Genomic DNA, 13,133 nt, shown 5'->3' on the forward strand with positions numbered 1-13,133 from the left:
GAGTGCTGCATAAATGCCTACTTGGATATAAAATCTGTGAGGTTTATTGCTATTTCAGAATTAAATATATTTGGTTTTCTTGAGGATCTCTCTTGTTCCATGTATAAGTTCTTGCAGATTATGGTTTTTCAGGTTATACTTAGCTTTAAGAGTTCTCCCTCTTCTCCCCCGTTACAGTAGCATTCTCTCCAATTGTGAATCTGGTACTACAGTACTTCATTGATTTCTGTCCTCTGATAGTTTGACCTTGTAATGTAGTTTTCCTCAGCATGAAGTCTGTGTCTTTGAAGCTGATGAATTCGTCGTGGAGGCCACATGCACCGAGTTGTTCACAAGGCTAGGAGGTGTGACGGTGGGGGAAGGGGTCACGATAGGCATTGCAAATATCTGCAGTAGGCTTTCGCATTAATTCTACTGATATGAAATGTATTAATTGTGATATTAACATTTTTGCTATGTGCAAGTGGATGATTGGATTGTCTGACATTTGAAAATTCCTATTTATTACAGCTCTCAAGTTCGCAAGCTGCTGTTTGACTAGAGTACATGGGTAGATGTATCCTGTTTGTATTTCTAATGGAGTATTTCATCCTAATGGATAAAATTATACATGAAAATAACTTTAATCTTTCACACAATCTTTAGGCTTCTTTTTTTTTATCAAGGTAGATGTTGTCTACATGACCTTAAAAAAAAATCCTTATCTCATAAAAGAAAATAAATGCCTTTACTCACATTACAAGGGAAAATGGTTCTGTTTCCTTGATCGTACTCGACACAACATCTTTGAAATTAATCTTGAGAAGTTCTCTGATTGATCTGGCTTTTTCTAGGTCACTGAGCTATATTTCCAAAGTGTTTATACAATCTATTGGAATCAATAAACAATTTAAACTGATGTAACTGCAGAATGTTTGCAAGTCCCAGGGAAAATTGAAAGTATGACAAAGAATACAGCTGTAGAAGTTTATTTCATTTATCAGGACAAACAGTCATTGAAATGAAATGACTTTCCTTTCAACATTGCAATATGATAGTGACACCTTAATCACATAAATAAGTAGCTAGTCATTTTAAAAACTCGTTATTGGTGATTTTGGGCAAATGGAATCCCTTTATTTATACCTTAAGAAGCTGTGCTCTAAAGCCTGTTTTATAAAATATTTCCAATAGGGGAGTTAGAGTATCATAAAAAGGTTTCACTTCAGATTATGGTTGTTGCATTTCAGGCATGATTTTATTTTAGTTTGAGTTTTGGCTGGTGTAAATATTAACACTATGACTTTAAATGTGGATTGGACTCTATAGTTATTACTAAAATTAGACAATAACAATACTAGAAAAACTAATTAAAAAGAAATTTATACTGGTTTTAATCACACTTAAGGTTTTGATGGTTTTTCCTTTTTTTTTTTTTTTTTTTTTTTTATACCACAGCGCACACTAGTGGATTGATTAATAAAATCACCTGAAGAAAGAAATCTAATAGTTCTTGAATTAGGTACTTAAATCTTCTTCTTGCAGACATAGCCATGTATTTTCTAAATGAAAATAATAGCAAGCTGGGTTTTCTTTTTTCCAAAAGTAAATACATTTATCTCCAAGGATATTTGTAAATTTAGGATTAATAACAATGATCTGAAATCTTACATACGAATTTCATAAAATTTATTTCCCAAAGGCAATCTATTCCAACTTCTCTTCTCAGCGCCAGCAACCTGGATGTTGGAAGAACAGCAGCTGCGTTATAAATAAGAGAAAATGCCATGACTTCATGGGACTATCTTCTATTTGTCAAATGGGAAATTACTCACTGCGTCTAGGATGCAGATTTTTAAAAATGTATTTTGGAGATTCTTTAATATTAGTAAATGTTTGTAAATGCAAATGGGAAGTCATAAGATGATAGTACCACTCCAGCCCCTTTCCTTTTCCTCTCTTCTTTTTAAAAAAAAAAAGTTTGTGGGTTTTTGGTTTTTTTTTTTCAAAACACCGCCAGTGATGGAGTGCGTGCGTTGTAATGCAATATATCAAACTGGGTTTGACTGTATTAGGGAAATGCGTGTTCCTCCCTGCTTAAGGGACTTAGACTTGTATTTCTTTAAAGGCAATGTTTTCCTCCAGTAATAAAATTCACAAAACATTTTGCTTTCTTTTAGGAAAAGTTATGTGAGATCTTTTAGTGCAACAGATCATTAGATTCTCGTATGCAAAAGAATCGAACAGTATGGATTTACCATACATGCTGTTGGGTTTGAAATTAATTGTAAATATTCGGGACGTTAATACGAATGTTATAGCCAGCTTTGTGAAAGTTTTTGCCTGTTTATCCATAGATAAACAATGTTAAATATCATTAGAAATATGGAACATACATCCCCCTATAGATTATATGATTCATCCTTCCAATATTGTGTCATTTCTTGGCACCCTTTTTTGAAGAAAAACAGAAGCATTCAGAAAGAGATGGTTTGATTTAAAGAAACTAATAGGCTGAAAGTATTGGGACTCTTTAGAAGAGAGAGATATATTTCGGAAATGTAAGCAATAAGAAGTGAGTCCAAATAAGTTGGTTAGATACAAGAAGATAAGAGGAAAGTTACTCAAAAGCAGAGAACTGATCACTTTCTACTTACATTTCTGTCTCTGTCTGGTAACAGAAGGAACAACCCAAAAGATTGCAAAATGTTTCCAGCCCTGCCTGTAACCTTCAAGGCAGCCTGTCACTTCCCATATTCAGGATCCTGCTTCCATTAATTTTAACATTGCCAAGATACTTGTTTTGAACTGAAGTTTTCTATGTGTACTTGGTTTGTTCTTTTTGGAAGTAGCTGTACAGTTCTTTAGCTTTATTCAAAATTCTGGAAGCTTGATGGAGGTAAACTAAGCCAGGCACGATCAGATTGGGGATTTTAGAGACTGGATAATGCAGGGAATGCGATAAAAGGGAGAGAAGAGGGCAGAAGGGCTTGCAGTCTCAGTCCCGCAAACCCATCTAGAGCCCAGTGTAGTAGGTTTAGAGTCACGATGTGTCTCCACTGCATCAAATTTGTGAAGCCAACTATCAAAGCATGTCACTGTTTCTTGTGCTCCTAATCCACCCAGAGTATGGCAGCCCACTACTACTGTTGTACCATTAGCTCAAACTGCAGTGGTGTGGCTTGCCCAGCTTGCCTGGTGACCCATATTCATATTAGCATAATACCACAGCATGAGTTTTTTATTTTCTTGGTGCAAAGTCAGATTTACAGAGGTTAGGAGATACTGAAATGAAGATGCACAATCTTGATTTGGTGCCCTGTTTCTGTGCACTGTGATGAGATTGTATAAGTAAACAGTTCATAACTTTTCCCCAATAATTCTTTCCTTATGTTGATCTCTTTTTTTTTTTTCTTTTTTCCCTTTTTCTTTTTTAAATAATACATTTTTGAGTGTACTAACATGGAGTTTGGTGTGTAAATGATCCTATTCTTAAAATCTTAGTTGCCTCCCTTAACAGTCTGAGGATAACTATTGATATGACATTTCTGATAGCTTCTGAACTTGCTGAGAATGATGAGGGTTTGGTGGTGTGGTTTTTGGTTTTGTTTTGTTTTTTTTTTAGTGAAGCAGAAAAAAATGTGCTGCAAAACATAAAAGGGTGAAATCCAAAAGTGGCTGTTGGTTTTAAGTCACCTACATCAAGCAAGCTATCTGGTTTTTAATGTAAAAAAGCAACTTAAACTGCAGTTCCGTCTTGTGAAATAAAGATTGTGAACTTGCATTTTTTTTAACTCCATGGGCTTTGCAATTTGCATGCATTGGGGTTATCTTCCTGTTGATTTATCCCAGTGAAAAGAATTTCATGTGTGTAATACTTGCTTTAAAAAGAGAAAAAATGAAACCTGATCACTGGGAATAGAAAAACTGTATATCTTTTCTATTCTGTAGGGACAATACAAACATTATGGAAATATTACTCAAGTTATAAAATTATCAACATTTTCTATGTTTCACATCTTCTGTTGGTTTTGTGGATGCATACTGTTTATGCACTGCTTTGAAATGTTTCTTTACTTGTACCCCAGAGGAGAAAAAGAATCAAATCTAAACATTGTGTATGTTCCAAATAGAAGGAAGTAATGCATGCTTCATAATTTAAAAATAATGATCTGAATCAAAAGCATGTTTGAGCTTTTCAACAAGAAAATATTTCTTCTGTTTGTTTTTCCTCTTCCTCTTGCAGATTTAGCTCTGGTTGGCCTTCACCAGCAAATGGAGATGAGATCCATAAAAGAGTGAAAAATATTTTAAGGACACACAGTGCTAGACAGCGTCTAATATTTGTAAGTTTGACTGCAAACTAAATCCCTCTTTTCTCCAAGATGGCTGAGGAAGAGAACTGTGCCTACAGTCTTGGATTTATTATAACGTTTTCCTTTGAGCCAACCTTGGTTGTAGAAATACGGATTCAGTATGTAAGCTGAACTGTTTCACACCTATTTCAGTAGCCTCCTTATATGTAGCCTTTCTGGACAGCTGGTATAGGTAACCCTCTCACGGGGTATTAAGGACAATTACAGATTTTTTTTTTTTTTAATATCTGGTTCTCCACTTCCGATTTAAGAAAAAAAATGTTACAGATCTGTAGAACATCAAGGTTTAACATGCTGTGCAGCTGCACATCAGCAGCTGCTTGTGTCCAGCTGTTTGTAGAGCTAATATCATTCTTCAGATATGTGCTTTTTTCCCTTAATTACCTGGATTTCAATGAACAGAGCTCTTTATCTAATGAGATTATGCCTGGGAGCAGAATTTTTTGTCCTTGAGTCTGATGGAATTTTGCAGTGTGGTTTTTAGACAAAAATTTTTGCTATTGCAATTTTGAGAAACCCAGTTGTGGCACAGGATCTCCCTGGCCAAAGCATTGTACAAACTGAATAACAAGGTGGTTCATCGGCACAGAACTTAGGGTCTTAAGTGTGAGATGAGGTAAAAGAAAGGTAAGGTAAAAGGAAGTAAGGATGAGAGGTAGGTGAGATTAAGATTAGGAGCTCTGATGAAATTATTTTTGTCTGACGATGTAACACACAAATGTTATCAGTTGGCTAGAGGAGACACAAGTCTCTCGAAAGACATATCTTTTACTTCAGTTTGTCCTCTTACAAAAAGGAGCGTTGACATAAATCTGCTTTTGAAAGTTGCTGCAATTGTAAGTTACTGCTGTCGCCAACTGTCCACCTTTCCCCTCTGATGTAGTTTACTGTATCAGTGGGAAGTGTGATAAAGTGTGTGAGAGTCCTGTCCTCCCCACCTGACACTTCAGCACAGAAACAGCAGGCGTAACACAAGTGCGCTGGCATATGAGCTGGGCTGGCTGGGATGCAGTGACTCCACTGACTGCAGTAAACCCATGGCAGAGGGCTGGGGCAGAAGTGAAGGTTGTTTCCTCAATCCATGCTGCAAGATGTACTGAAGAACATCTGTCTTAGCTCTGAAGTCTTGATTTATTTATTTATTTCCCCAAATTTAGCCATTCTGGGCAGCTCCTTGTTGCCTGTATGCTCTCTTAATCTGATTAGTTTCTCATTTCTATTCAGTCTTCATTTTTAGCTTAGTTGTTGTTGTGCTTTTTGTTTTAAACTCAGAAAAACCTTTTCTCATGCATGCGAAGACTGTTTGATCTTGTTCATGCTGTACCTCCCTGAGTTTGTATACAAACGTTACAATCTTGTGAGCCGCTACCTCTCAAACAGGAGATGTCCATCATGTTTTTCTGTGTTTCAGCCACTCCAAAATAGGTACAAATCATGTCAAAGGCTTCTCTGATGTTTCAATGAACTTAAAATAAAAAATTGGATTTCATGACGGTCCAGCACCTACATGTAATGAAAGTTTGCACAGCCTGAACTAACTCCAGTGGTCCTTGACTACTTTCCTTGAACAGTAGACCATGACTTTATGATAAAAGATTTGCTAGTTTGTTAGGAGAGCTGCATGGCTGGTTATACAGTCTCGCCATACAGACATAAAAAGTATCAAATATAATAATGGGTAAAGAAGGACTCGATAATTTTCTTCCTATTTACTTATTTTACTTGCATAATTTAAAACATTCTACTCTGGAATGACTTACACATATGCGGGTATTCCCTTGTTACTGCAATATTGCACAAATGTACGCAAATGTGCAAGCATGGTGTTAGATTCTTGAAGCGTGGTGCTTTCTGTTAGCACGCCTTGTCACTTCCAGTGTCAAACACTTGCTGAATACTCACAGGGATTAATAATCAGAGATGATGCTTTTCTGTTTCCTCTCCTTCTGGAAAACCTCATGTTCCTGCCCAAAAAAATCCAGATGTCAGGGTATTGGGTAAGATTTTTTGAGTCATTCATTACCAGCCTGGTCAGAACAATGCTGGAAAAGGACCGTTGTTCTCACTTCATTTTCTTCCCCTGGACAAAAGGAATGGGAGGATGTTAGAGAGAAGTCTCACGGTGTTTGATAATCGTGTACAGCTAACTTGTAAAAGCTGTGCTAACAGCAGCTGACCTGCTTAAAAAAAAAAAAAAAAAAAAAAAAAAATCAGGTCTACTTGCAGTGTGTACGCAGGATTGGTTGTTCTTCCCCAGATGGCCCAAAGTCTAGGCTGCATTGTCATGCAGTGGATGGATGCGGTAAACAGGTCATCTTGAAAGTGAGGGAATAGTGAAGCAAGTGCACTGGCAATGTGGTGAGTAGATTTTGGCTCCAGTCTGGATCCTCTTCCAAACTTAAGGTTAAAAGTATCTCTTACTCTGTTTCGTTCCAAAGGGGCTAATACTAAATAACCATTCCCGGAAGCATCCACCTGTGTTTTCCAAAATTTCATTTCCATAGTGCCCTGTAAAAATAACGTGACTGGAGCTCTGCTGCAGATTCCTTAGGGTGTCCACTGTAGCTATCTGCTGTGACATTCTGACAGTATCTTAATGTTGCCATCTTTTTTTTGCTTTCCAGAACATAATTTGCCTCTGGCAAATGCTGCAGTTTTATTTACCACTGTACCCCATTTCCTCTTCACTGCTTTGTAGTCTGTGACTGCTGGAGGAAGAGTGTTTTCCTGTTTACAAACACACTTACTACCTTGTATTTCACCGCAATAAATTGTGTTAGGTTTTTCCTCATCCATACGCCTGCCATTCAGCTTGCTCTGCATCTTATTGCCATCTACCACTGTATTTATTGTCATTTCTCCCAGTTTTGTGTTACCAGCAAGTGTGATTATTTTTACTGCAGTCTTTTTTTCCGGTTATTACTTCTATAGCATGAAAGATGATTTTGTTTACTAATCCTTACAGCAATTGGCTTTTGCTAAAAGCATCACTTAATATCACCTCTTAAGTAGTGTCTTTGCTCTTCAGAGCAGAGTGAATGTGATTGTGTGTGGTGGAATTTCCACCATCCTGTCCCGGGTGAGCAACTGACTCCCTTCACATGAGGTGTTTTGTTTCTTACTCACCTAAGAGGGCAAATACGGGTTAGTTAATGTCTAGATAGCATTTGGAAGGTAAAACTGCTTTCTAGCAACTCCTAAGAATACTGCTGAAGGGTCATTAAGTGTATCACAGGTATTTTTTAAAGTTGGGTAAGCATGTTCTCAACCCTGTATATGGAATCAAAGTATTCAGATGTGTAGAATGCTTCTGTCTGGTAAAATGCATTAAATGGCTAATGATAACTCATTATAAAAGCTAATAAATAATAAGTTTTAGGTTCTTCTTCCCCTCTTCTGCAAGAAACAAAAGTAAGGCAGTGAGCAGTAGGTTTCACAGCATTTAACCAACATGTTTGTTGGAGATTATTGAAGCTTGTGCTGTCTGCTTAGTTCTTTAGATCTACACTGTCTAGAAATTCTTTCCAGTTTATTACCTGAAAATTATTAGCTGAGTTGTACTGAACTTAATTAAAAGTGTTCATAAATGGCATTTGGCTCATTACACTTTGTCCCTTTCTTCCCCAAGAAATGTAAGCACTTTAATAGTCTTCTACTAAATGGGAAGAAAGTATTTTTGAAATTAGATCATTGTAATCTCACAGGTATTTTTTAAAGTTGGGTAAGCATGTTCTCAACCCTGTATATGGAATCAAAGTATTCAGATGTGTAGAATGCTTCTGTCTGGTAAAATGCATTAAATGGCTAATGATAACTCATTATAAAAGCTAATAAATAATAAGTTTTAGGTTCTTCTTCCCCTCTTCTGCAAGAAACAAAAGTAAGGCAGTGAGCAGTAGGTTTCACAGCATTTAACCAACATGTTTGTTGGAGATTATTGAAGCTTGTGCTGTCTGCTTAGTTCTTTAGATCTACACTGTCTAGAAATTCTTTCCAGTTTATTACCTGAAAATTATTAGCTGAGTTGTACTGAACTTAATTAAAAGTGTTCATAAATGGCATTTGGCTCATTACACTTTGTCCCTTTCTTCCCCAAGAAATGTAAGCACTTTAATAGTCTTCTACTAAATGGGAAGAAAGTATTTTTGAAATTAGATCATTGTAATCAGAAACCAATGTAATGAGAATTTGATTTCTGTTTTTTTAGGATGAGAGTAACGCATCAAAAGGAGATGTGACTAAGACAAGAGAATCTTCACATAAAGCACCCTTATCCATGAGTGAACTGCAGAGCAGGTATGGAGTTTCTCTCTGACCAAGGCAGAACAGTCATACTCATGATATTGCCCTTTAAATTTAGCTAAAAATTTCTCTTCCTGTTTTCCTATTTTGAGCTATGTAGTATATTGCACTGGGAAAAGGCTTCTGTACAAGTTAGTCCTACCAAGCTTTTTCACCTAAAAGCAAAATACAGTTAACTACCATTATGCTTTTCATGACATTTGGCACTGTGTCAGTATAGTCTTCATAAACAGCTGATTTTGGAACTGGGCTAGGTCATAAAAATGGTCCTTGGGCAGTAGTTTTTGGATTTTATCAATAAGAGAGTAAATGTCACTTTAAAAATAACCAATTAGTTATTTTTTCTTAAAACTATGAGACTGCAAAAATAAATTGAAGTTTGTTTAGTAATATGATTTGGGGCTGTTTGTTTTGTTTGTGTTTGGTTTTTTTTTTTTTTCTCCCAAAACACATATTTGGAAAAGAGAAGCATCTTAAACAGATCAAATATGTATACTGTGGCTTAGTGATTCAGCATGCCATATTTCAGAAGACATCTTGAAAACCTGAGATCTTGAAAACCTGTTTATGTAGCTTAATTATTCTGTGTACTCCTGACATATATGACTAGGGTTTAATTTGAATATTTTACTTAAAAGGCACTAATTGAACTGATTTTGACAATTCTGTAGTAGAAGTTATTGATGTTCTCTACGTATGCACACAGCATTTTGTAGAACGTTTTGGGTAGCTTTGGAGGAAAGCTACAAAGTAATGTAAAACATTTTGGGGGTTGTATGGCTTTTCTGTGTTTCTTTATATTAAGAGAGAAGTCCTAGAACAGTGGTGCTAAATTTGGGAGGTCTTGACATTAGAGAAAAAAAGGGTTTATTTTGATAATTAAATATGTTGCAATATTTTGTAATAAATACTTCCTGAATCACCACTGTATACCACTGAAAGGAGGGTAATTCAATATGGGTATCATACTTCTACTTGTAATTAGTAAGCTCTAAAAAGTTAATTTATGATTTGTTGGCTTTTTAAAAAATTCCTGTGATTTGTAGTCACCTTTGCACAAGGGATCTAGTTAGTCTTAGATTTTCAAATGTATGTGAAGTTGCTACTAAAGTTGTTAGTATTTCTATACCTGTGCTCACTCCTGTAAGCTGCATGTGGCCTTTTTGCTCCTTAGTCCTGAGAGCTGCAGCGTAGGATGTGTTTGTGAGGGAGAAAGTGCTAGTTTTTGTTTTGAGGCAGCTTTGGGACTTTGAGATTGATGCTGAAGCTGCAGACCATGAAAAAAGAAGAAACAAATCTTAATACTACAGAATCAAGAAGTGACGGGATATGAAATATGGCACTCAAGTTGGGAGAGGACTGTTCCTTGGGTTTAGAGGCCAGCAGACTATTCCCATTCACTGAAGGGCGAGACATAAAAGGACTCGAGGACAGTCTGATTGCTGAGTGTTTGCCACAGTGCTCATAAACAGGATCCAAGGACAGAGACAGGGTTCACAGAAGGACATAGTGCTGTCGACCAAATGTTGGCAGTAAAGTAGATGATTGAAAACCACTGGGAGTAAGGAAAAGGTCCGTGTTTTGTGAAATATTTAGTATATGATTCACTCAGAAAAGAACTTCTGGGACACTTAAAGGAGATGTATGAGGGAACGAAAGCATATGACAGGTATTTCAGAGCAGGGAGTTGCGTGCAGAAATCCTGCTGTTAATATGATTTGTGAGTGTAATTCCCAGATTGCTTAGTTCAGGTTGTCAGCTGGTTTCCAGTTGAGACAGGAGAGGGACTGTCCGTAGCTTGGCTGTATCTTTGTCTACACCAGTTCTGAGTATCTCATGTGCAAAGACTGAGTAATGGAAATGCATACACACACACACACACCCCCAAAAAAAGAAGGGAAAATTAATCTTACGTCTTTTTTTTTTAGCCTTTGTCAGTACCAGAATAAGGAATTTGTGAAAGTTACTATTGTTTTTTAGTCTTTACTGCAGTTAAAGTGGTTGGATTTTGAGAGTCTCTATGTAGATTAAGCTTTTAGTAGAAGAAGAGGCAAGCACAAGGCTGACTGCAGGAAGTGGATTCCAAGGAAGAGTGTCAGAGCTGTTTGTTGTGGAGTTACAAGCACCACTCCTAGTGCTGTGCTTATTTGTTGGACTGAGAATTCTCCATCAGAATTGAGGTAACATGAACTGCAGAAAGGAGGAGGTAAAACTGCAGTTGTTGATGGGTCTCCAGGGTATTGACTTGCCTACATTTAACACAGGCCTGTATAACTTTTCTATTGATTTTGCTGTTTGGTGGGTTGATTTCTTTGTGTCCAAACTGTGAAGCATGGTTTGCCCTCTCTAGGATGATAAACAGGTTTAAATTTTCTTCATGCTGTTGACTGACTTTAAATGTTGGAGCTTTTTTGAAAAAGTATGAAAGTGGCCTTCCTCCTCTTTTAATATTGGAGCCACATAAAGATCATCATGTTGTTTATGTGGTGTAGATTAGCAGCATTGTAATATTTGAATATAAGAAATCTAAAAGCAAAAGCTATTCCTTCTTTTGTTTTCCATGTGACAGTGGAAACTTAGAAATGTGAATTCAGAAAATGGATCCTACATCTTCCTCTTCTTCCCTCACTGTTTTCTTAAAGTGAAAACCTTGTGTTTTGATGCAGCTAGCTAGAAGTATATTTGTCAGTCCTTTGACATAAGGTTTCTTTCAATTTTGTCACAGGTGTTTACTGATATTAACTTGACGACAAAGCTTTAAGTACTGTTTTCACCACCGTAGATTAGTAGATGATATGTATATGAGAAAATGTAAAGCTTCCCTCTGAAATGTAATCCATTTCCTAAGTGAGGATGGTCACTATAAGCTTCACATTTCCCGTTTCCTTGCCCAGACTGAGAACATTCACGAAAGGCTGAAGATAACTCAGTCCTAATTTTTAAGTGTCTTAAGTGCCTAAATCTCTGAGTGGATGTGAAAAATGTCACCTCAGTAGTAATTTTTTGCTAATGATGTTTGAGGTACTTGTTTCATGCTTTATTACAGGAAAATACCTCATTTTGTTATATGACACAAGCCTTTGCTTTGAAAGTTTCAAGAGATGGCAAATAGTCATGAAGTTTAGATATGCATACTTCAGATTTGTCAGTGTTTTGTAATGATTTTCAGAGAATAAATTTCACTTCATAGATCTAGAAGATAATTTCTTAAAGCAACTGAAATATGAGACAGTATTTGTGTTTAGTATTAAAACAGTGACACAGAAGATGGGGTGGGGAAAGAACACTCGATTGCCACTATATCATAATGTATTTGGTAGAATACTTAATCCAAGATGCTTCCGATAGAGCACTTTACAGCTGCAACCACAGTAATTTAATATACCTCTGATAGATTGTCTTCATATTGAAATAGCTGCCTGTGGTTACATTTTGACCTTCAGAGGACACAAAAATCCTGCTGTGCTGCTCTTGCAAAGGCTTAGTGCCGAGTCACACTGCCTATCAAAATACAGCAAAATTACTGCATGCTCTTTGAAAATTAATTCTCTTTCTGTTTGGGAGGTATTATCACGTGCACTCAGATAAGTGGGGGAGAATTTGCGTGAATGAATAACATGGGGCTCCCATTTCTTAGAAGTAGCTGCAGTGCAGTTTTTTACCAATTTGTGAAAGGTGATCTGTGATTAGCAAGTTCTACCTTTAGATTTCTGATGGTTTTGTGCTTCTGTTTCCCCTTTCTTATCTTGATTTGATCATTATTTGTTATCTTCTTTCTGTTGACAGTGCGCCCGTGCAGCAGAACACCACTGTTCATTTGGATAATGGTGAATATTGGTCTAGTCGTGCAGCTGTATACAAAGGGAAGCCTCATAGAGCGATCTTTGAAGAGAGTCTCGAGAAAATATATAGAAACATGTACCGAAAAGCTGCTGGCACTGTTTCGGACCAAAAAGCACACTCCTGATAGCAATTTACCTGAAAATGCACAGTACACAGTGTTCATATTTGTAATGGAACCTATTTTTATGTAACAAATATTTGTACTCTATTTTTAAGACGTAATTGTGGTTGGGCAGGGTTTTGGAGAAATGGGGTTTTGGCCTGGGTTACCAAAAGGAAACTATTAAATCAAGATGGTTGTCATGGTTGCTCCTTTGAGACTACGAAAAGATAGTCATTTGAAGACTAATAGGACTGCTGGACATCCTGTCTGACATCAACTCAGGTTTCAACTGCAGCCAATGCTTATTAAGTAATTAAATCTGTTTAGTAACATAAACAGAATTGCTTGAAGAAGCAATATGTCTTAGTGTTCAAAGGGGGGGTCTGAAGAGGAAGGTGAGTGTGAGTGTTGATTTAAAAGCATCCCGTCTGGGACAAAGGGAATTGTTCTTGAGAAAATTGCCTCTGGATTGTTCTTTTGAGACGAGCAGAAACTCTGATGCTGACCTATAGCCATGCTTTCAAAGTTGT

At 36.8% G+C, this 13,133-nt stretch overlaps 1 protein-coding gene across 1 annotated transcript in view; it reads left to right on the forward strand.

Annotated features, from left to right (window-relative positions):
• SPATA6 (spermatogenesis associated 6) overlaps positions 1-12,781 on the forward strand; it is a 54,430-nt gene extending 41,649 nt beyond the window's left edge. Inside the window, exons 11-13 of the mRNA XM_009635752.2 lie at positions 4,226-4,325; positions 8,563-8,651; positions 12,444-12,781. Coding sequence (XP_009634047.2) covers positions 4,226-4,325; positions 8,563-8,651; positions 12,444-12,624 — 370 coding nt within the window. The 3' untranslated portion in view covers positions 12,625-12,781. The remainder of the gene's footprint in view (positions 1-4,225; positions 4,326-8,562; positions 8,652-12,443) is intronic.
• The last annotated feature ends 352 nt before the right edge of the window (positions 12,782-13,133 follow it).

The sequence above is a fragment of the Egretta garzetta genome, unplaced genomic scaffold (genome assembly GCF_000687185.1).
Source record: "Egretta garzetta isolate BGI_Z169 unplaced genomic scaffold, ASM68718v1 scaffold533, whole genome shotgun sequence".
In the NCBI taxonomy this organism is placed as follows: domain Eukaryota; kingdom Metazoa; phylum Chordata; class Aves; order Pelecaniformes; family Ardeidae; genus Egretta; species Egretta garzetta.